At 39.0% G+C, this 24,807-nt stretch overlaps 2 protein-coding genes across 10 annotated transcripts in view; one reads left to right on the forward strand and one right to left on the reverse strand.

The window, feature by feature from the left end:
• CHDH (choline dehydrogenase) overlaps positions 1–8,197 on the forward strand; it is a 133,583-nt gene extending 125,386 nt beyond the window's left edge. The window contains exon 10 of the transcript XR_007775243.1: positions 8,101–8,197. The gene's annotated coding sequence lies outside the window, so the exon portion shown is untranslated. The remainder of the gene's footprint in view (positions 1–8,100) is intronic.
• Positions 1–24,807, reverse strand: part of CACNA1D (calcium voltage-gated channel subunit alpha1 D) — a 313,335-nt gene that overhangs the window by 93,079 nt on the left and 195,449 nt on the right. For all 9 annotated transcript variants that reach the window (XM_050960583.1, XM_050960577.1, XM_050960575.1 and 6 more), the window contains 10 exons: positions 23,773–23,902; positions 18,810–18,869; positions 12,333–12,439; positions 10,710–10,797; positions 9,991–10,098; positions 9,751–9,803; positions 9,227–9,373; positions 5,972–6,173; positions 3,612–3,770; positions 965–1,075 (listed from right to left, as the gene is read on the reverse strand). In XM_050960583.1, the coding sequence (XP_050816540.1) occupies positions 965–1,075; positions 3,612–3,770; positions 5,972–6,173; positions 9,227–9,373; positions 9,751–9,803; positions 9,991–10,098; positions 10,710–10,797; positions 12,333–12,439; positions 18,810–18,869; positions 23,773–23,902 (1,165 nt within the window). The remainder of the gene's footprint in view (positions 1–964; positions 1,076–3,611; positions 3,771–5,971; positions 6,174–9,226; positions 9,374–9,750; positions 9,804–9,990; positions 10,099–10,709; positions 10,798–12,332; positions 12,440–18,809; positions 18,870–23,772; positions 23,903–24,807) is intronic.

Genomic DNA, 24,807 nt, shown 5'->3' on the forward strand with positions numbered 1-24,807 from the left:
TGGAAATTTTTCAGAATGTTTGAAAACCAGGCCCAAAATGTCTCAAGTGGGGCATCCAAAAAATCGACGCATCCAAACTTAGGTCCCAGGCTATCACAGAGATGCCTGAAGGTAGACCTCTGCTTCCACACAGAGCCCCACTAAAGTCAAAGATGCTCCATGTGGGCTCAGGGTACATCTGCATGTACCTCCTTGGAGGGTCAGGCAGGGGTGCTGGAACAATTTGTATAGTGTCAGTCCTGAGAGCCATTGAACCAAACTCTAAACCCTGTATATGATGGAAACCCTTCAAGTTGGTGGGGGAGGGAGAAGAGGGAGATGGGCAGCACTCCCAGCACCATGAATTTCACCACCTATGGGTTCAAGACCTTAATAACTCCTTTCAAAAATCTGGCCATTATGTTTAGTTTGACAGTGTCCCTTTGAGGCAAGGAAACTAAAATGTCTACTCCAGACCCAATCTACAAACACTTTTATATCTGAGTAACCCCAGTAAAACTAAAGGAGTACTTGTGTGCATATTTGCAGAATCACACTCTAATCTGCATTTTATACACAAGATAAAATCATATGGAGTCTTTTATAGTCAATTAGATTTTAATTTTTTAAGTTTATCGGTGTTTTTTAAACAATCACATATAATTTAGTACCTGTGTACATTATGTTTGGTAATGCTTGCAACAGGAAATTATTTGTCTGGGTTAGATAGCAACCTTTTCGTGACTTCAAAAATACTCCAGATCTCATCAATTACTCAGTAATATTTTTTTCACTGATATCTACATCTCATTTCCTGTAGATGCATATATACACAAACACACTATCAGATTAACACTTCTATGAAGATTTCACAGATATTTTACCATGAAAAATATGTAGGTTCTTCTCTTATTTGAATAATATATAACTAGTGGAAAATTCACGTTATAATTATATATATACAAAATCCTGTCTAATCACTTACCTTGGGTTTGAATGCAATGAGTTTCAAAACCATTTCAACAGTGAACACGCCTGTGAAAACCATATTCAGAATGTCCATTGCATCATTAAACAGCTTAGACTGTCCGTAGTGCTGTGAATTAAAATATGACACTTTTTAAAAATAAAGAATTAAAGAACATTAATTGAAAGGAGGCTGACATAAACCAACAGTTCACAATAATAAAGCCCAGTGAACTGTAGGCCCATTACTAGCTCTGTAAAAGATTGTTTGGTACATGAATGGACCTCAGCTACAAGAATAATTTAATGACTCTTGTTTAAAAATGGATTCATCTCAGACTGGTTCTGGTTCAGGTACTGGATGGAACAGATTGCTCACCCCTCCGTGTATATGGAGCAGGTACTGTGGGGTGGTGTTTGACTCAAGCATAATCTCCCAAGTACTCCTCTAGGGACAATACTGCCTCCTACTTGAGTTTTTTAGTGGTTAGTTATTACTAGAGTTCTTGTGCCCCTGATGTTTAAAATAGCTAAGTTCACATGTTTTTAACATGCAGTTTTTAGGTTGAAATATTCTTGATGCTATGACAGGCATTATAAATATAGATATTTTACAAAACTTAAAAGACTGTTCCAGCCATAACCTAGGCCAAGCATATCAACAACTGGAATAATACAATTAATTTTAGATGCCAAATATTAAAAAGGGACCTGACAGTCAACAATAGTATATAAGAAAGTACTAACCCTATGTTCCAGCTAAAGCCACAGAGAAAGAGGAACTGACGTACACACACAGGTGGGAGAGAGTAGTTCTTGAATTATGAGCATTAATCACTTAACAGAAATTAAGGCAAAAATAAATTTGAATAATCTTCTCCTGAAGCCATGATCCAAAAGACAAGAAATATGGATTCAGATAGAAAACTGTGCTTTAAAATGATCTATATAGTAAATACTACATAACTAGATAAACAACAGTAATTTCCCAGACTGAATATAATGAATTTTAAGGATTAATTACACAACTTTGTGTCACACCTTTTAGACCAGTGGTTCTCAAACTGGGGGTCGGGACCCCTCAGGGGGTCAAGAGGTTATTACATGGGGGGTTGTGAGCTGTCAGCCTCCACCTGAAACCCCGCTTTGCCAGCATTTATAATTAATATATTAAAAAGTGTTTTAAATTTATAAGGGGGTTGCTGTGTGAAAGAGGTCACCAGTACAAAAGTCTGAGAACCACTGTTTTAGACACCTATTTAGAATGGCCTGACATATTTTATTCAGACTATAATGCATTACTGTATAGTGACTGTAATCTTAACGGGGCACTGCCAGCATAAATGGAGATCACTGACTGATCATAAACAGTGGCACATAAACTGGATTTTAACAATTCTTTCTCTTTTGAAAATCTGTTGCATTGGGAGCAGAGAAGAGAGGCGACAGGTGAAAAAGAGACAACGTATATAGAGAAAATAGTAAGAAAGAGAGGAAAAAACAAAAGAGGAGATAAAGACAAAATGAAAAAGAGGGAAAATATTATCTATTCTACCAATAAGAGCTCATATTTATAGTTACATAATGGAGGCACAGCCTAAGGAAGGGTTGAATGATGCATCAGAAGCACAGGAGTAGTAGTGGTGGGCTGAATCCAGGTACAGGAAAAAAAGTGAAAGATAAAGTAAAAATGAAAGGGCAATAAATGTTTCCTGACTACAATAATTTTTCAATTATGTTCATGGATGAGATGCCCAGACACACCCTCCTGACATTTCAGATTCTAAAACACCTCCAATATTCTGAATCAATGGTGGTCACAGTCTATAGCTCTTCTCCATGCCACACAGAGCACTGGGGAATTAGTAGTTTTCATATATACACTTCACGAGGCTCTCATTACAAATATATCTATTAATGGGTCAAGAGTGCCTGCATTTCCAAAGATGTTGCTTGTGCCACAAAAGACATAGTTTTCTAAAACATTTGAAGAGAAATTGTCAGAAAAAATCAATCCAAGAAACAGAAAGAATGGCACAGCACATGCATGAAATCAGCACAGAACAAACGCAAGTAACTAAGAGGAGCTGAAGTAATACCAGCTTGTGTTACGCAAAAGAACAGAAACATGATAACATGTTTAGCTGGCTGAGGGAAACATGTCCATATAAACAGGCTTCTTTGTTCTTTCTAGATAACCTTCTGCATGAACAATCTTGGGAATGAACAAATGTATCCTAAGTGAAATTACACTGAGGTGCAAATTAGCACACCTAAAGCCCTAAAAGAGCACAAGTTACCACACATAGGATTTGAGTTTCAGCAGGGCACTCTCAAGTGCAGTTCATATATTCACCATCTAAATGGCAAGATTACTGCAGACACGAAAAGTACCTACAGGAAGATATATTACCACCATGCCTACTACCCCATATCTTCTCAACATGTGGATCCCGGGGTCCAATACTGCGGTCCCTGTGTTAAATGTTTGTTTTGCCTGGGAGAGGATACAGGATTTGGCTGCTTTATCTTGACATGGAATTTTTAAAAATGTGTCACTTTATTAAAAAAAATGACAGGTTGACAGTGTCCTTTTAAGTCCTATTAAGTAACATCATATTATCAAAGGCTTCATACAGTAAATTGGCAGCTTGTTTTGTTCCTACCTGCATGGCCAAGCAAAGTGTGTTCAGCATGATGAGGACAAACATGATGTACTCAAATCCAGTGGAGTTCACCATATACCAGAACTTGTATTGGTAAGGATTTTTTGGAATGTATCTACGCAGAGGACGTGCCTTCAAGGCATATTCCACACACTGACGCTATAAAAGCAGAAACACCAAAAGTTTCAGTTTAGGCTTCATGTATGATTACTTCTGTTATAAATCTATGCATTGTATTTAGCAACTGAATATGACTTACTGTGAGTGCAAACAGTTAAAAAATACATAGAAGCCTAAGAAACAGGCAGTGTATATATTTTTTATGGAATGTTTACTAGTAAGCACATTAATCTGGCAGTTTAGCAGGCCCTGTTGCTTCTTTAAATTTGGGTTAGTAATATACACCACTTTGCTCAGTTGTATAAGAAAAAACATAAAATAATGCTAAGGAAAATCCTAAAATATTCAGCATTTATTGAGTGATTTGCATCTTCAGAGTGCTAAACAAACATTAATTAATACTAATGAAATTTTCCTATTTAATCTTAATTAATACTAATAAATATGGTTATTCTGGTTATAATCTAGGCCTTGTCTACACTGGGTTTTCAGCCACCCATGCAGCTGCACCAATGTCAAACCTACAGTGTAATTAGCAACAGTGCAGTTTTGAAACCAGGATAAAGTTGCACTAGTAAATTTATGGTGCACAGGTGTAAACCATCCCTGAAATTGTGCGCCCCAAGCACGTGCTTGGTTTGCTGGTGCCTAGAGCCGGTCCTGAGTGCAGCTACAATGGGGTCTGAAATCTAAGGGCCTGGCTACACTTGCAAGTTAGAGCACATTAAATCAGCCCTGGGCGCCCTAACTCCTGAGGTATCCACACTGGCAAGGCATTTAGACTGCCTGGACGCTGAAGCTGGAGCGTTCTTGGTAATCCACCTCCATGAGAAGCATAGAGCTTGCTGCACCCCAGCTGGAGCGCCGGGGTGTCAGTGTGGATGATGTGTTGCATTACTGCACTGTGATTGGCCTCCAGAAACATCCCATAATCCCTTGAAGTCAAGTGGCCACTCTGGTCATTGTTTTGAACTCGGCTGCAGGTATGCAGATATCCCCTTTCAAAGCTCCGTTTCTCACAGCGGCATGCTTAGCTGCTCCGGGTCATAAAACAAACCATTACCGTGGAATGCTGCTGCTGCTGCCGCCACCGAAGTAGGGGTGTGTGTGTGTGTGTGTGTGTGAGAGAGAGAGAGAGGGAGAGAGAGAGACACGCAGGGTGGGGTGGGGGCTGATGTCAGGGTTTCCCCCTTCTGCTGTCTGAACTTACAAGACAGCATGCTGACACACTCTTTGCTCCCCAAAACACACTGTCTCTCCCCCCACATACACACAACATACTCTCTGTCACACTCCAACCCCCCCGCCATTTGAAAAGCACGTTGCAGCCACTTGCACATTGGGATAGCTACCACAATGCTGTGCTCTCTGTGGCATTGCAAGAGCTGCTAATGTGGCCACACCACTGCGCTTGCAGCTGACAGTGTAAACACATGGCAGCACTTTCCCTGCTGCTGTCTCTGAGGGCTGGCTTATCTCCCAGCCTCTACATCGGCAGGTGTAACCATAGCCTTATTGCAGACCAGGCCTTAAAACTGACCAGATTTTTAACCGTTTGAGGAGTGCTTAATATACCTAATTCACAGAGCATAATACATCAGTAATGCTACCCACAGTACCAGGTATGTTCTTGCTAAAATAGATGTTACAATGGAATATTAGTACTTCAAAGACCATTACTACTGTACAAAAATTACTCTAGTACAGCATTCTCTAGTCCAGGGGTCAGCAACCTTTCCAAAGTGGTGTGCCAAGTCTTCACTTATTCACTCTAATTTAAGGTTTCACGTGCCAGTAATACATTTTAATGTTTTAGAAGGTCTCTTTCTATAAGTCTATAATATATAACTAAACTATTGTTGTACATAAAGTAAATAAGGTTTTTAAAATGTTTAAGAAGCTTCATTTAAAATTAAATTATAATGCAGAGCCCCCAAGACCATGACCAGGACCTGGGCAGTGTGAGTGCCACTGAAAATCAGCTCGGGTGCCGCCTTCGGCACCTGTGTCATAGGTTGCCTACCCCTGCTCTAGTCAAGAAAGAGAATAATCTGATGACCTTTTACTCCAACTTTTAGAACCAGTTTTTACTAAAAGCCTTTATTTGTACAGTGTAAGTAAGGCAGGTGTCTAGTGCCCTCTTCTGAAACCATAGCAGAATGGATGCTGGTTTTGTGCAATGTATGAATACAAAAGGAATAACTTTAGAAATGAAAAAAATGAGCATTTTTTAGTTTAACCTGATTTTTGTCCAGCTCACAGTTCTTATACTCTTGTTCTCCCTGTTCTTGGAATGTAACAATGACAAAACCAACAAATATGTTCATCATAAAGAAGGCAATGATGATGATGTAGATGATGAAGAAGATGGAAATCTCCACTCTGTAGTTGTATACAGGGCCTATATTCTCTGCATTTGAGTCTATGGCTTTGTATAGCAGCCTGAAAAAGAAAAAAGAAAAAATTATGTTTTAACTGTTGTTAAAATGACAAAACCTGTAGATTATATTTTCACTTAGAGTCAGTGGATAGTAACTAGAAATTTATTCCACTTTATTTGAAGTTTACTAGCAAAAGTTTCTCCCAAAGGCCAAAACCTTTATGTGCTAACAATGGTTTCACTATTTAAAGGGGCAGGACTAAAGATCTCAGAAGATTAGTTGAAGTGTAACTAAAGAGACATTTGGCTGTAAGATCAGAACCTAAATATTATAAGATTTCTCTAATTTTAACAGGAACAACAATCCAAAAAAACTCCAAACAAATACTCTAGACAGTCTACTCTAGTCTAGTCACTTGGTGCTCTGAAGATCAAAATTTTGGGCAGCCTCACACTGATATCCAATTTGCACTCTAGCTTTAAAATAAAGGAGATTTAGGCTGCAAAAGGAAGCTTGAATGTTGACCAAAATGACTTAATGTGCATTACAAATGTGTGCACAGTCACTTTGACTGAGACACTGAGTTGTGCTTGCCACATTGATGTCACAAAATCAAAGACCAGAATGGAAAGCTTGTCCTTGAATATGTAGCCATTGTCCACAACAGACTAGAAAGATAGTGAATACTGCCTGGAAGAATTACCTGGATACATAATCTAAGGAATATCCCAAACACATTGCATAGTTAAGACCTCCCTCATTATTTCCACTTCTTTGACTTATAAATGGCAAACCTGGTCTATTTCAGAAGCAGGTAGATTAAGAAATACAGAAACTTCATGGACCTCATGCATTAATCGCATGCCTAAATGCAAAAGATGGAGGCAGGGAGGAAAGAAGTGCAATAAGAACTGTATAAAGACTAGACTATTTTAGGGCTGCCAGTTAATCACAGTTAACTCACATGATTAACTCAAAAAAATTAATTGTGATTAAAAAATTAATCAGGATTAATCGCAGTTTTAGTCACACTGTTAAACACCAATTGAAATTCATTACATATTTTTGGATGTGTTCCTACATTTTCAAATATATTGATTTCAATTACAACACAGAATACAAAGTGTACAGTGCTCACTTTATATTATTATTTTTATTACAAATATTTGCACTGTAAAAATGATAAACAAAAGAAACAGTATTTTTCAATTCACTTCATAGAAGTACTGTAGTGCAATTCCTTTATCATGAAAGTGCAATTTATAGATGTAGATTTTTTTTGTTACATAACTTCACTCAAAAAAACCAACAACAATATAAAACTTTAAAGCCTCCAAGTCCACTGAGTCCTACTTCTTGTTCAGCTAATCGCTAAGAGAAACAAGTTTGTTTACATTTACAGGAGATAATGCTGCCCACTTCTTATTTACAATGTTGCCCGTAAGTGAGAACAGGTGTTTGCATGGAACTTTTGTAGCCAGCATTGCAAGGTATTTACGTGCTAGATATGCTAAACATTCGTTATGCTCCTTCATGCTTCAGCCACCATTCCAGAGGACATGCTTTCGTGTCGATAATGCTTGTTAAAAAAATAATGCATAAATTAAATTTGTGACTGAACTTCTTAGGGGAGAACTGTACGTCTCTGGCTCTGTTTTACTCGCATTCTGCCACATATTTCATGTTATAGCAGTCTTGTATGATGACCCAGCATGTTGTTTACATGTCAGATATGCTAAACATCCGTATGTCCCTTCATTCTTTGGCCACCATTCTAGAGGACATGCTTCCATGCTGATGACGCTCGTTAAAAAAATAATGTGTTAATTACATTTGTGACTGAACTCCTTGGGGGAGAATTGTATGATTCTGTTCTGTTTTACCTGCATTCTGCCAAATATTTCATGTTATAGCAGTCTTGGATGGTGACCCAAAACATGTTTGTTTTAAAAACACTTTCACTGCAGATCTGACAAAATGCAAAGAAGGTACCAATGTGAGATTTCTAAAAATAGCTACAGCACTCGATCCAAGGTTTAAGAATCTGAAGTGCCTTTCAAAATCTGAGAGGGACGAGGTGTGGAGTTTGCTTTCAGAAGTCTTAAAAGAGCAACACTCCAATACCGAAACTACAGAACCCAAACCACCAAAAAAGAAAATCAACCTTCTGCTCATGGCATCTGACTCAGATGATGAAAATGAACATGTGTCCCATGCTGCTTTGGATCTTTATCAAGCAGAACTCATCATCAGCATGTCCTCTGGAATGGTGGCCAAAGCATGAAGGGCCATATGAATATAAATATCTTGCGATGTCAGCTACAGTAGTGCTATGCGAACACCTGTTCTCACTTTCAGGTGATATTGTAAACAAAAGCGGGCAGCATTATCTCCTGCAAACGTAAACAAACTTGTTCGTCTGAGCAATTGGCTGAACAAGAAGTAGGACTGAATGGACTTGGAGGCTCTAAAATTTTACATTGTTTTATTTTTGAATGCAGTTTTTTTGGTACCTAATTCTACATTTGTAAGTTCAACTTTCATGATAAATAGACTGCACTACAGTACTTGTATTAGGGGAACTGAAAAACACTTTCTTTTGTTTTTTTCAGTGGAAATATTTCTAATAAAAAATTAATATAAAGTGAGCACTGTACACTTTGTGTTTTGTATTGAAATTGAAATCAATCTATTTGAAAATATAGAAAATATCCAAAAATATTTAAAAAATGTTATTCTATTATTGTTCAACAGTGCGATTAATTGCGATTAATTTTTTTAATTGCATGATTAATTGTGATTACTTTTTTTGTAATCAGCCATAGACTATTTCGAATGTTTATAGGGCTGAATTCCCCCTTCATTAGCAACAATGAGGCTTTGTATACTTGGATAAGATCTGATCTTTCAAGGTGCTAAGTGCCACAATTTCCCTTGACATTAGTGTAAGTAAAGGGACCACACACGTCCCAGGATCAGGCCCATAATCTCAAGACTCTAAAAAGTGCAGGTGATTGTTTACCATTCAGGAAGTGTCAGTGAAATTTTATTCTACTGTTTTGAGAAATGCAACATCCGTTAATGATATTATGGAAATACTGAATGCTCACTTACGCAGGCCAGCCTTCAAAGGTAGACACAGTAAAAAGGGCCATCATAGCAGACAGAACATTGTCAAAGTTGAAATCACTGTTTTGCCAAACTCTTTCTCTGACCATTGGGTTATCAACATCTCCATCTTTATAAACAATGAATATTCCCCTGTGGAAGAAGAAAAGAAACAGAAACTGATTGCATAACACTTGGGAAGCATTCAGTTAGTCACAGAATGATACCATCCCTTCCCTGAGATATATGCTCATTTCAATCAGTTAATTGGTGCTGTCTGCTGACTTCATGTGCTGTGATGTGCATTGGCTTCCTGCTAGTTTCTGCGCAGATTTTTAGGTGTTGATTTCAACTTATAAAAAACTAAATGATTTGGAACCTGTGTTTGATGTGCTGGAGTTTGGTTTTATTTATAATTTTGTTAAAGTGCTCAGAGGCTTCAGGGTATAAATGACTTACAAATAAACATATTATTATTGTTATCATTCAAAATAGTGTATATCTGATTTATAAAGTGAAAGGGTTCTCACCGGCAATCCTCAGGATTCTGTTTTGCTTCATCAGTGCACCGATAAAATTTTCCCTATTTATAAAACAAAAGATGTAGATGGAATGTAGGGCATAAAAATTAACTAAACTTAGAACCTGATCCTGTGATTGGCTCAGCACAGGCACAACCCAGTTCCAACACAGAGCCCTACTGAAGTCAGTTGGAAGACCTTGGTGCAGGATCAGGCCTGAATGTGTTTTCAAGGAATTCATTTATTTACCTTAAAAAGCTGTACACCAATACAGGCGAACATGAACTGGAGCAGAGTTGTGACAATCATGATATTACCAATAGTTCTAATAGCAACAAAGACACACTGAACAACATGCTGTGAATAAAAGGAAAAAAGAAAAGGATTTTAGTCCAATTTAATTTTCTTACTTGGCATTATTGTAGAAAAATGTACACTGCATTAGCAACAAAAATTTTCTTAGATTTATAAGAAAAATTATATATTCTTATATATTTATAAAAATATATTTATATATTCACTTCATAAATTAATCAGTTAGAAAATACTCATTTAATGTTCATAGAATTAATGTAATGCTGCTACTAGAAATTAGCATGATTTTCTGAATGTATCAGTAGTCTCTTGAAAGTAGGCCACTTCAGATCTTAAAGTGATAGGCAGTACATATACACAGTGGAATTACAATGAATATATTGCAATGATATTTAGCTTGTTGCACGCATTATGTGCCAAAATCTGCCTTCAGTGATGCTGCTGATGCTCCAGATTTAAACTGCTGTGACTTAGAGCAGGATTTGGACTAGCATATTTAAGAATTAAAAACTGATTTAGGGCCCAGTCCTGTGTCCTTATCCAGGTAAATCCTTTAGCTTATCCTTTGGCTTCAGTGGGTGTTTTGCCTGCAGTAGGACTGCAGAATATTAGGGCAATAGAAACATAACTTGGAAAAAAAGACAAATAAAAACCTTAAGTCCTTTTGCTCTGTTTATTGCCCTTAGAGGCCTCAAGACTCTTAAAACTCTCAGAATCTTCACAACTGAGATAGCACTTGATCTAGTGGGGAGGAAAAAAAGCAAGCATTAGCCCGTTATTTCTTTTTCAATTGACTTATTCTCTTACTAAAATTATCTATGTTCATGCAGTTCCCTTCGAGAAGGAAAAATTCTTATTTGCTCCTCGGAGTAAATAAATATTTTGTAAATTAGCATTTTGAAATACACCTCAGCTTCTTACTGTTATCAAAACCACCGATTTAATTTCTCAAACATACCATGTGAATATCTTGGCTTCAGGAACAACTTAGGAATTAGAAGTACATGGGCTGGTCGTACACTGCAGATCAGGTACGTTTTGCCATTGGGGAAAGATACTGGCCAAAGCATTCTGTGGTATTTCTGACAAACTAAGGGCGCTACCCTGTGAGATGCCGAGAGCCTGCTGCAAGATGATGAGCACCATCAGCCTCAATCAAGCAGAGCTGGAAATTTTCAGTACCACACAAAAGATGCTCAGCATCTCGTATGACTGGGCCCTTCATTTGTCAGAGAAATGTAATACTGAGCCTTTTGCTCAGTGCTAAGTAGTATGGACTGGAGTTTCAGATGGGTGGTACCACCTGCCTTGTTGAATAACATAATTAATGAGATACTAGAGCAAGCAGTGATAGGTAGAGTAGTAGAATAAAAATTGAGGAACAAGTTAATGTACTCTTGTTCATTTCTAAGTCAATGGGAATTTTACTGTTGATTTCAAGTGCAGCAGAATTGAGCCCTCGACAAAGTAGTGGAAGCTGGAGCCTGTTCTTAGATGGTTGTGGCTTGCCTGATCACAAGGGGTAAAAAATCCCTCTTCACCACCAATTATAGTCCTAAATGGTACAAGGTTACTATTTTGTCACGGAGATCACGGTATTCTCAGTAATTGTGAATTTGAATAAAGTCAGCGATCCCTGCAATGGCCAGTGATGTGCCTTTCCCCGCCAGGTTGCAACCTGGCCCGCATGGTCACAGCACCACTTAGGTTTGGTGTATCTGCCCCTCCATAGATGGAAACAGAGGAGCAGATATGCCAAACCTGAATGGTGCTGTGACCACATGGGTGTGGTTGCAATGCCTGGAACAGGTAGCTGGTCCCAGCCCCACAGGACAGGAGCTACTGCTGCAGAGTGAGCGTGGGGTAGGCTCCCTCTCCAACAGCACCCCACCCTGCATGACACATACTTCTTTTCCTGCACCTCTGCCATGAAATGTATTAACATTTTCTCTGAAAAAAATCATAGCTTTATGCATAAGCTGCAACATACCAAGGAGTTACCCCTCTGAGGCACAATGCCCTCAGCTTATCCTGCTCTGGTGTGAGGGTAGGGAAGTAGTAATTTACTGCTGGCCTAGACTAGAATTATAACATTTTCTATGCCACATGTTAGTGCTCTGGGAGTGTAGGGGGAGTAACTGAATGCTAATCCTGTGCACCCAGACCCAAGGTATGAATAAAGGTGGAAGAATCTAATCCCTTACAAAGGGCCACTTTTACTTTAAAACCCCCAAGGAAAAAATAAAAGCCATTTAGAGTGTAACTGTAATACTTACTGAATCCCAAACGACACCAGAGAAACACCCACAACTAGCAAGTCCAGCAAATTGAAGTAATTCCTGCAGAAAGACCCTTTGTGAAGGAATGCTCCAAAAGCTGTCATCTAAAAACAGAATTGTTACACATTTACTCTCTGTTTTTCTTCATTTAAACCAAAATTTAGGCTGTTTACAAGACACCTGTTGAGGGTGCAAATGTACAATCAAATATTTTATCTGTTACAATAATTAATATACCAAAATCGTCTGAATATATATTCCTCCAAATTAAACAATTTGCACTTAAGCAACAGAACCAGATGTGTTAATTGTCCCTGATATCAAAATGTTGCACTTCTGTGTGTGCACAAAAGCTGACCTGGTTAGGCCTTTACCATAGCACTATAAAGGGGCTGCAAATGCCTGGGCGAAAGATCTCATGCAGAAGCAGTGTAGGGCTGTTATATGCGGCCTTAGGCCGTCCTCCCTTGCTGCCCCCACTGTAGGGGATGTGCTGGTTCACAAAGAGGTGTAACAGGAGATAGAGGAGGGAGTGGTTGTAGTGCTGAGGGTGACAGCCCTTCCCGTCTGCGAAGTAGCCCACAGGCAGCTATCGAGAGGCTGCAGTTAATTAGAGCAGCCCCTGTTCCATATTATGCTAGGGACTGCCCTGGCCTTGGGTGCAGGCAGTATTTGGGCAGCACAGAGATGTCCTCAGGTGGTACAAAACACTCAAGTCTATTACAAATATCTCTAACTTTACTCAGGTTATATATTGGTTCAAAAATGGATAGATGGAAACCTATTAAATGAATTATAGACATAAAACAGGCATTTCAAATAGAATTTTCTTTTTATGTATGGATTTTCATGGGTGTAGATTGTACCATGCCTAATCTGAACAAAAACTGTGGGTACTGTCAAAATACCTGGTAGACAGATAGACCCAATTCATCTGCTATGTGACTACAGGATCTAATACCTAGTGGGAATTGCTGAGCACCCTCAACTGCCATTGATTTCAAGGAGAATTGAGGACACTCAGTACCTCTCAGGAAGTGCTTGTTATTATCTCACAGTACTGGGCCAGTAATTCCCATTCATTAGCTAGAAAGAAAAAGCTGCCAACCTATAACATGGTGGTCTGGCCCTTTAGGGTATGTCTACACAGCACACAAGCCTCTGAGCCCAGGTTGATAGACTTGCGTTCACGGGGCTCATGTTAAAAACAACAGTATAAACATTGCAGTTTGGACTGGAGCTTGGGCTCTGAAGCCTTGGGATGGGGCTAGTCCCTGAGCTCCCGCCCAAGTGCTGTCTCCACAGTTATTTTTGGCACTGTAGCCTGAGTCTTGACTCTGGCCTGGAGACTCACTTCCGCAGGCTGTCACTGGCTATGTAGACATACCCTTAAGGCCCAAGAGGCCAGGGAACAGCTGGCTCTGTTCTGGAAGAAAGCCCATCAGGCATGGTCCTGGGAACCAGCAGACCCTGCTGGATGACACCCAATAATTGGGTCTGATTCTCAGCTGGAGGTTATAAATGAGGGCCCTAGCTCCAAGAGGTGGGGAGAGAGGCCCACATTCTCCCATGGCTGCAGCAGAAGGCTGCAGGAAGGCCACACAGACCCAACTCCAGAGAGGCCAGATGCCCCACAGTCTCATCCAAGAACAAGACTATTAATTTTGTTATTGTCCTATATTTCCTCTTTGCTTTGTGTTGGAGACTAAACAGAGCCCTGAGGAAAGGGGCTATAAACTGAACTGGGAGTGGCTGTTTGTCCCAGGCTGGTGATCAGCTCCTTCAGTGAACATCTTAAAAAGAGATTCCACAAGTTATAAGAATATGTGTCCTACAACATAGATCACTGTTTATGGGCTTGACTCTTGCAGCCCTTTCACACAAAAGCTCTTGTTAGCTTCAGTGGGCATTACATGCCTGAAAAGGGCTGCTGGATCCATAGCTTTAATATTTCCTTCTGTTCTCATCTTCCTGTTAATCTTTCCCTCTTTGTGATCCAAATGTTGCTCACCTGCTAAATATCCCCAAAAGTAGAAGAACAAAAATGTAGACTTAATACAAGCCCAAGGTTTACTGAAGTGAAATGTATGGAGACAATAAAGTCTACATAATATTCACGACTGTGTTCTCACGTGATCATACAGAGCACATCCTCTATCTATCCATATGTCTGTCTGTCTATTCACTCCATCCCCATCACCATAAGATGTGAGCACCTTCATAGTTAGTGTAACATGGGACACTCCCACATTGACAGATACAGTTGTATAAAAAGACAGATCTAAGTCTCCCCATTTTTATATGGCTGCCCTCTGCTTTAATAATTATAAGTCCCTTTTGAAGTCTTTGACAAAAACCATTATGCGAAAAACCCAGCTTGTTCTTTAAAAGGGTGAAGGTCAAGGGCAAAGCTAGGAAGTGGATGAGAAGAGTTGAACATTGTTGTAGCTCTCACTCAATGGAAGCTCAGTATTTACCCAGAATGTACTCAACAGGGCGAGCGGCTACTGCTCTGTGCTCAACTAGCGTTCCTGTCTCTTTCTCTGGCACAACATTCCACAGGAGTGCTGACTAGCCTACATAGGTATGCCATTGGCAGAACTGGGGCAGGGGCAGAAGTCTCACTCTCCCCTGTGCACTGCTCCAGCAGAGCAAACAGGATGGAAAGCAGGTTTAAAGAAACAGCTGGGATTCCCACTGTGTAGTAGAATCCTTGGTTGGCATAAGTTTGTATAGTTGCTTCTGTATTCAGTCTTGACCCCCACATGGGAACATGTTGGAATGGTTGTGGCGCCAGTGAAATAGACCATAAGTATTGTTCCAGCTGATGAAAGTTAGACTAGCCCAGAAACTACTTTGACCTGCAACAGGAGCTAAACTAGCCCCAGTTCCCCCATAATTAAGGTTGAATTGGGTATTCTCATTTAAAGCAGAGACTCAATGTCTTTGTTATGTATGAAAATAATACTACATATCCTCCCCCAACTTACTGCACTTACTCTTTGAGACCAGAATTAATTTTCTGAGAATTTACTTCTAGTGATACTACATGATAATGATAGAGGTTTTTTAAGCATTGATGATCCCACATTAGATTATACTTACATTTTAAAGAGTTTTTAATTCTGTCCCTCCCCCAGTGGTGTCACTACAGGGCAGAGTTAAGGCTGCATGTGTGCCTTATCTGTGTATTGCTGTATCTTACTATGGATTTCTTTATGTTTTAACCTTAAATCTGAATTTTTTTGTTTTATTGCTTGTTTTGGGGATAATTATAACATTCTTGTAATATAGTTTACCCGTAAGTTACATTAACTCTAGTTTCACCTTTTTTTTTTGTTTGGAATTTAAATGAGATGTGCATTATTGTACCATAATGTTTACTACATGTTTAACCCTGAATTAACTCTTGTTGTGGATGTTTAGCAACAGGACTTGGCATTGCAGAAAGCACAGTGCAAAACCCAGCACGGACAGTATGGAGAGCTCTAATCATAAGCAAGCATAGCCAAAGTTTGAGACATGTTAGTACAGCAAGGCATTGCAAATGTACATGCCACATTCTGATTACGTATTACCATCTTTTAAAGTTCAATTCATTTTCCTCTACAAATACACTTGGATTACACTGCAAGACACAACCTGCTGGAGAATACAGAATCAGGAGCATCCGCATTTTTGACTGAGCAAATCCTTTGTGGGTGTGTCTGAGTCATGGAGGGCACATCAATGAGAGAACCCTTCCTGACACTTTAACAGTGCTGTCTAAGCTGCACATAGATCCACATAGTTGCTGAACAACTGAATTATTTTTATTTTAGCCTATCAGATAGGGGAGAGGTAAGCTACATACTTGGCAATTGCTTAACATGTGCTAGTGTCTTGTGACCATTGCATCTGTGCAGGATCAAGTGCAGAACTTAATAGAATTGAACAGTAGTTCAAAGGTGACCAGGAACACAAAAGGAGGTTTCCCACTCAGGGGATATAAGTTGCTGTCAGAGAATACAGAGGACAGGCTTTCATTTAGCTCCCAGCAGTCCACAAAAAATCCTGTAGAGCCAGCAGGCACTTCCTGGGTGTATTCAGCGAAGATATGAGCCAAAGTCATCCTTCAGATAACTCCACCGACTAACGAAAGCCCTAAACAGATCTCCACAGTGAAAAAGACCCTCACTAATCTACTTCAGTTTCTTGGATTTAGGAGTGACTAGTTTCACTAGTGCCAGGAACAGATTATTTAGAGGATCCTGAAATTTAGTGGCGTCACTGTTGGTATGACCGAAAATGAAAACAGAGATGATCGGGGGGGGAAGGGGAAAATAGAAACTACTAGGTCTGTGGGTGATGAACTGAAGGACGAGTGCAAATGTCGTCTACAGCATCTATTCTAGTGTTTTGTTGAGTCTCCTTTCAGAGACCCCAGGAATGGGGCTTCCACCATTTTTCTTGAGTGATCTTCCACAGTGTAATAGATCTCAATGTCAAGAAAATATTTATGATCATTAGTATTAATTTTCCTTTTTTAATGTATTCCTTAATATCTAGTTACATCCCCTTGCACCATGCTAATTCCTCTCTTTTCTTGGAGAAATGCAACCAGAACTGAAGGTGTGGGAACAGTGGTTGATACAGTCTGCTGCTCAAAGGATACAGACATTCTACTAACTCCTATCTGCCTCAGAAAGGATGGTATCACTTTTAATGAGGTAAGTGGGTTCCTCGAGTTCAGAGGTTTTGCAAGTAGCTTGATCCAACTTTACTGTTTTGTCAAGTGTATAATTCTCTCTGCTCATTTTGCAGCATTGCTTTGATTTAACAATGGCAAGGACCATAGGAGGTTTTCACCTTCCTTGGCAGCATGGAGCTTGGATCATCTGCTGGGATCATCTGGGCATGTCTCACCTGATAAGTTCCCTGCCATTGCAGTACACTGGTGACCCCTTGGTCTCTCCTGTTCTTTGTCTGGGGCTCATAGCAGTTTCATCCCCTAGGGACTGAAATGCTAACCCAAGTTATTGGACTCAATATAGAGGTATCTGGGTGAAATTTAATGGTCTGTGTAACACCGGAGGTCAGACTTGATGATCTAATGGTCACTTCTGGCCTTAAACTCTATGGAACTATGAAATAACAAATAATAAGAATACTTAGTACTTATTCTAGCAGTCTACATCTTCAGAGCTCTTTACAACTATTAACTAATTTACTATTTTGTTAGCAGGCTCCTCACTACTGAATATAAGAAATCATGGGATTTCATAAGCAGGAGTAGGTGAACATTTACAAACATAAAAACAGTTTACTGTATAAAATACAGCTTATCTTGTAAACAGCCCAAATATTGCATTATCTGGTATTAATCAAAATGCACTGTGAAAAGAACAAACCAATATGAACAAAGCTGGTAGAAGAGTTTTTGTTATGCTTAAACCTCAGCTGGAAATGCAAAGTTTATGTACAGATTCTTACTGTACCAGAAATTCACTGGTATACGTCAGGGCTAGTCAACAAGTGACTTATGGCTGTTGTTCATTGCATGACGCTTCCAAGCTTCTTATAAAGGCTATAAAATGTATATAGCTCTAAAGAAGTGTTTTATACATTTCTAATTATGCTTCATGATTCAGTCTCCATTTGTCACCTAGACAGCACCAGGTAAACATAAACCCTAGTTTTACTGCTGCTTTGGCTGAGCAATCTTCATAGATCTAAAAGTTGAGTAGCCCTGGTATATGGTCTTAATAATCAGTAAACAAACTGTACATTCAAATACCAATTCTGAACTCATGCATAGGTAATACATTTAAGCAAGCATATTTATGCCTTTCTGAGTATTTGAATGTATGCCCAAGATAAGATAAAATGCAAAGTATCTTAGACTATAAATAAACGCAAGATATCTTGCAAGTCCTGTTGCAAGAAAATAGTTGTCTACTATTTTAGCACTATGAATATAGTTCAGCAAGAGAGATGAGAAAATCCATGCTCCCTCTTTAAAAGATTTATGATCTTTTTGGAAATGCCAAAACAAGGAGGAGGAAAGCTCATGCGCAGAGAATTATTTTTCCCTTTTCTGACAAACTGTAAGTGTAAAAAAGGGTAAAAAATGAATTAAATTGATGTGATGATAAAAAGTAGCTTCTACATGCACCCAAAGGTCAAAGATAACTAATCAAAACTATAAGATATTGTCAAATTAAAAAATCCTTTGGTTTGAAAGAGTTTAGCTTTGATCATTTAGGGAAAAGGTGGAGAACACTTCAAGTGCCTTTTCTTGGCAGGTGACACACAAGGAAAATCCTTTTAAACAAACTTCTTTATAAACCTGTTACCTTCAAAATGATCTCAAATGTAAACATACTAGTGAAGACATAATCTGCATACCCTAGGATCTGGAAGGTAAACAAAAAGTTACAAACATTATTGCTAAAGCTGCTGTTGAGCTAACAAGGATCAATTAACATTCATTACCTTTAACAGGATTTCAACTGTAAAGATGGCTGTGAAAGCATAGTCAAAGTAACCAAGTATCTGCAAGGTATAATATGTGCCACAGTAAGAAATCCATCTATAAATAAATATTTACAATTTAGATCACATGCACAAAAATACCTACTTAAATTTAAGAATTTAATTGGGAAATGTAGGCAAAGTAATTTAAACTTTTAGCTGCTGTGTAACAATGTTTTGTTTAATTTAAAGATCATTAGAAGCTACTAAGTTCAAAGTGAGATTTCTTCCATCATAAAATGATAGGACCAAATATGCAATATTTTCTTTCAATTCAGACCTTTCTCCTAGGGCCCTACCAAATTCACAGCCATGAAAAATGCGTCATGACCATGAAAACTGATCTCCCCTGTGAAATCTGGTCTTTTGTGTATATAGTATATAGATTTCGCATGGGAAACCAGCATTTCTCAAACAGGAGGTCCTGACCCAAAAGGGGGTTATAGAGGGTTGCAAATTTACGGTAGGGGGGTTATGATATTGCCATCTTTACTTCTGTGCTGCCTTCAGAGCTAGCTGGCCGGACAGCGGTGGCGGCTAGTCTAGTGCCCAGCTCTGAAGGCAGCACCCTGCCACCAGCAGTGCAGAAGTAAGGGTGGCAATATTGAGACTCCCCTACAATAACCTTGCAACCCTCTCCCACAACATCCTTTTGGGTCAGGACCCCTATAGTTACAACACCTTGGAATTTCAGATTGAAACATATGAAATCATGTAATGTATGGTTTTTTAAATCCTATGACTGTGAAATTGACCAAAATGGACTGTGAATTTGGTAGGGCCTTACCTATCAGCTTTCAGATGTTCTTTCTTTTGATTCTAATATACTTTACAGACTCTCACTCAAACAAAAGCTTATTAATAATGTACTTTTTCCATCACAGTATTGCATCGAAAAGTTAGACTGTCGTATACTTTGTCAGTTTTACTAAATCAGTCTAAACATTGTTATGTGTATTTTGTTGCTGTAGGCTGTATGTGCTGGCTACAGGATCACATAGCAAAATTAATGAATAAGTAAATTACCTAAAATCTACTAATGCATTTACTTTTTCTCTTGTGTTTTGGAGTATATAACTGTGAGTAATTTATGGAAAATTAAATAAAAATAACAGTAGAGTCAAAGGTGATGTGCAGAGCTTTCAGAATGACCTTGGGTGAAATCCTCATTCCACTGAAGTCAATGGGAGCTTTGCCATAGATTTCAAGACAGTGAGGATTTCACCCCTGTAAGGAAAACAGTGCACTTATCTTTAGCACCTACCCAAGGCAAGTAACATGCAATCCAACATTAGTTTTCCTTTCAAGGGAACTACACAACTATCCATTTGTTCTTCTGGTCAGAAAGATGGTGCCAGTGATCAGCAGCGAATGAAATGGCAGGAAAAATTCAATAATGGACAACAGGGAAAAGGGCGCCCATACTAGATTAGACACAGGGAAATCTACTTTTCATTTTCAGCCAAAGCTCAGATGCTTCTGGTTCCTGCAATAGCTGAAAAAATATAAATAGTAAAGCCCTACAACAAAGACTGGTAAGAGACCTATTCTAAAATATCGAAGGAAGTATTGCAAACCATTTCACTGCAGCATGACAACACTGTTTTATTTTGTTTTCATATTTTGCCTTCTTAATGTTAGTAATGGAAGGAAGAGGTCAGCAAGAACCACTTTTCCCCCTCAGTATATCTGTGCTGGAGGTAGGCAAACACCGGGGGTAGCATATTTTTTGCTGGTCAGCTAGCACACAGAGAAAGTATGGCCTGCTGGGTCAGAAATATAGCCAAGACAGGCTGCCCCTCTTCCTGCATTCTTACTAATATAATGGACTATGATAGCATAGGTACAGACAGCATGGTTGTCACTGGGAATCAAACCCAGGACATTCACACCAAAAGCACAGGACACTACTAATTGAGTTAAGAACATAAGAATGGCCATACTGGGCAGACCAAAGGTCCATCCAGCCCAGTATCCTATCTGCCAACAGTGGTCAATGCCAAGTGCCCCAGAGGGAGTGAACCTAACAGGTAATGATCAAGTGATCTCTCTCTGCCATCCATCTCCACCGTCTGACAAACAGAGGCTAGGGACACCACTCCTTACACATCCTGGCTAATAGCCATTAATGGACTTAACCTCCATGAATTTATCTAGTTCTCTTTTAAACCCTGTTATAGTCCTAGCCTTCACAACCTCTTCAGGCAAGGAGTTCCACAGGTTGACTGTGTGCTGTGTAAAGAAGAACTTCCTTTTATTTGTTTTAAACCTGCAGCCCATTAATTTCATTTGGTGGCCCCTAGTTCTTAGATTATGGGACCAAGTACATAACTTTTCCTTATTCACTTACTTCACACCACTCATGATTTTACACACCTCTATCTTAACCTCCCCACCCCCCTTAGTTTCCTCTTTTCCAAGTAACTCCTTCAACTTTGAGCAGAAGGCTTCCATAGCCACATGGGTCAGCCTCTAAAAGGAGATGTGATCCTGTGCATGAAGCCCCATTAACCATGCTTGCGCCGAACAGATCTGAGGCCTGCTGTAAATCAAGACCCAGCTTGAGAGCCATTTAGAATGAGTAAGGCCCTTTTTGTAGAGCTATAACTTCCAGCAGCAAGGATCAAACTTCTCAGTACTTTCTGGACCTTCAGCTTTCAAACCACACGTCCCTACCACGTGAGCTAACAGAACAGCACCAGTTGCTGTCATTAATTAGAAGGTTCTTTTACTCACTGGGGCTAGCCACTGGTGGGAAACATGGTTGCATGCATTAGGTCAATGTAGAATCCAGAGGCAGGAATATGGGCACAACACACTGCACATATCTGCAACAAGGGCAAGGAGCACACCTGTCCCCACTTCCACTTCCCTCAGGCATTCTGCCTGTGTGTCCCCTGCACAGGGATAATCCTTTACAGCCTGTCAGCACTCTTCTAGCTGCAAAAGACAGTATACAGCCCTTCAAACTGTTTCCAGAGTAAGTCTCAAACTGTGGGTGGCACTCAAGGATTTGCTACTTGCTGTCTTTTCTTTATCTGTTATTTATACGAATATACTTAACCAGATTGTATAGATAGGAAAAGCACATATCTCCACTGAATATTTTATGAGGGAATACAAGTGTGCATGCTCTGACCTCATTTTACCTATAAAAAAAGTTAAAGTTTTTTTAAACATTTTTTTCTTTCTAGTGTCAAGCACCAAATTCTGTGGGCCACACAGCAACTCCACTCCCCTCCGGGTTTCAGAGCCCAGGCTCTCACCCGAGCCTGAATATTTACAGTGCTATTTTTCGCCCTGTAGCATAGACCCCATAAGCCCCAGTGAGTTGACCAGGGCTGTGAGACTCACTGCCGCAAATCTTTATTTGCAGTGTAGATGCGCTCAGGGCCTCTATTCAATCCCACTCTAATCCTGCCCCATCTTCCTTCTGCAGGGTCTGAGGAGACTATTGTAACCACAGAGCAGCCTCCATACATCAGACTACATGCAAGAGAAAGAGGGGGCTTGGTGATACAAGCTCAGTCATAGCAACCCAAAATTCCCTATACAGTATTCCTTATAGGGTTGCTTCTTTACATTTCTTCTTCATAACAACAATTTCACACTTGTATAAAGTTGATAGAAAGCTGAGGGGCTTCTTCTTTATGTCACCACTAATACTGGATATGCAGCAGTGGTGAAATGTTAGGAGATATGATATTGGACCTGAGTATACATTCCTTGTATCTAACTCAGTTTGTAGATGGTCACCCATCACCATGGTATATAAGTGCCAGGCAAAGCTCCTGTAGAACTCAAGAGTACAGAGTACTCAAGATGGCTACAGTGTTGTTTCAGCTATAGGGAGCCATTTTTGGGTAACATGGTTATTTACTTAACAAATGAGCTACAATTTTGTTGGATTGTAGCTCACCCAATCATTTATACATGGCAGCCTTAAGGGTGCCTAGGATTATAGTGATTTTTTTTTTTTACTCTGTAGTTATTGTTTTATATTTTTCTACTTAAATAATTTTATGTATAAATCACATCTAGCCTAACCACTTTGTAGTGGTTATTTCAAACATTTAAGATGAATACAGCAGAAGTTTTATATTTCTGAATTTGAAAGAAAGAAAGAAAGAAAGAATTTCTCAAGTTGACCATTAAAAATCAGACTGCAACTGCTGAACAGTATTACTTTGTTAATGTATGAATATCTTCATACACAGAAGTGATAGGGCTGTCCATATGTCTGTGGATTCATCATAAGATAACTCTTGCATATATGAAAGAAGTGGGAGAACAGAAGAAAAGAGATTTCTATTCATAGATGAATTGCATATCAATGTATGAAACATGTGGCTCTCCAAAAACAGATACATTTCCACCTAGTACCTTGTTCTTTCGTTGTCAGGGTGTATAATGTACATTTATAAACTGAAAATATATTCAAAATCAGATTCAAATAATAACACTTTTTAAAAATGAATTAAAACATTCTGCTTTTCATGTCATAAATTTTTAAAATTAAATTGTTGATTTGATTTTTTTTATTTACATGTGGCCTGATCCTGCCAACAACACTCAGATCAGACTCATAACATCAACATAGATAAAAAGTAAAATTCATTTAGAATTAAAATATGCTTTCTATGTTCCATGCATTACTTTTTAAAGGGATCCATGCTAATTAGTACACGTAGTATAAATAGTATTGTATTCTTTGTAAAACTGTAAAATACTTAACATTTTACTATGTGCAGCGAGCAAAAAAAACCAAAAACAAATATATGAAGACTAGTTAAACTGTGCTATCATGTAGGTCTACACTATAAAAATAAGCATATTCCAAACATAACGATTACTTATTAGTCAGGAGGAAGGCATAATAAGTTAAAAACTTGTTATGTAGACTTGTCTATGTATTTTTGCTTACGTTATTTCGAAAAGAGTGACTGCGAATTGGGTCTTCTGCCGCTAGGGAAACACTGCTGAGCATGATGAAGACAAGGATGAGGTTTGTAAAGATGTGGTGGTTGATCAGCCTGTGGCATCCCACTCGAATTCTGAAAAAGAGACAGAAAAATATGCATCTGTAAATAATTTATAGCAGGCAGGGCTCACAAAAAGCAAGTATTCTAAACTTCTCTGCCAAGATTATGGTAACAATTCTAAAGGCAGGGCTAGGTTTGGCTTTCAGATATACCAAGGTAAATCCAGAGCAACTGCTCTGATTTAAACTTTGGTAAAGGATTTCAGAATCTGGCCCATAGACTTTGAGGCTAGGATTGTCAAAGGAGTCTAAGGGAGTTAGGCTCCCAGTTCCCACTGATTTTCAATGGGATTTTGATTCCTAACTTCTCTACATGTCTTTTAAAACCCCAGTATTGGGCCCCACTGTGCACATGCAAAGGGGTCCATGCTAACAGATATTCCTATGCAGGAGTAAAGCCTTAATTTCAGGCTCAATGAGAATGGCTTAATTTCAGGCTCAAGGGGTCTGAGCCAACTCTCATTAAAGCCAATGCAAGTATTCCTAAATTGATGTTGTAGGAGTTGGACTGGGCTCAGTGTCTCATTTAGATACTTCAGGGCTCTATTCAAATCAGAATTTCCTAATGAGGCTACCAGCTGTTTCAAGATTGTACTTGCTACTAGGAAGTCACCACGTAATGCTGATTTCAGCTTTACACAAGATTAGAGTCATAGGACCCAATTCGGGTCTTATTCCAGGTGAACACTTCATTAGAGTTACTGCATATTTACATTAGTGGGAAAGCAGAATCAGCAGAATGAAATAATTTTGAAAGCTTCCTGTGAGAAGTTAGCGTGTTTTTAAGTAATCTAGTCTCCTGTTAGTAAATAGAGAATTTCTGTATGTTCTGGTACTGCTAATTACCTTCCACAACAACAGAAGCTACCTACTTTACTTAGAGAAAGAAAAGCTACAAACCAATCCTGACGTCCCTTT

The sequence above is a fragment of the Gopherus flavomarginatus genome, chromosome 6 (genome assembly GCF_025201925.1).
Source record: "Gopherus flavomarginatus isolate rGopFla2 chromosome 6, rGopFla2.mat.asm, whole genome shotgun sequence".
Taxonomy (NCBI): Eukaryota; Metazoa; Chordata; order Testudines; family Testudinidae; genus Gopherus; species Gopherus flavomarginatus.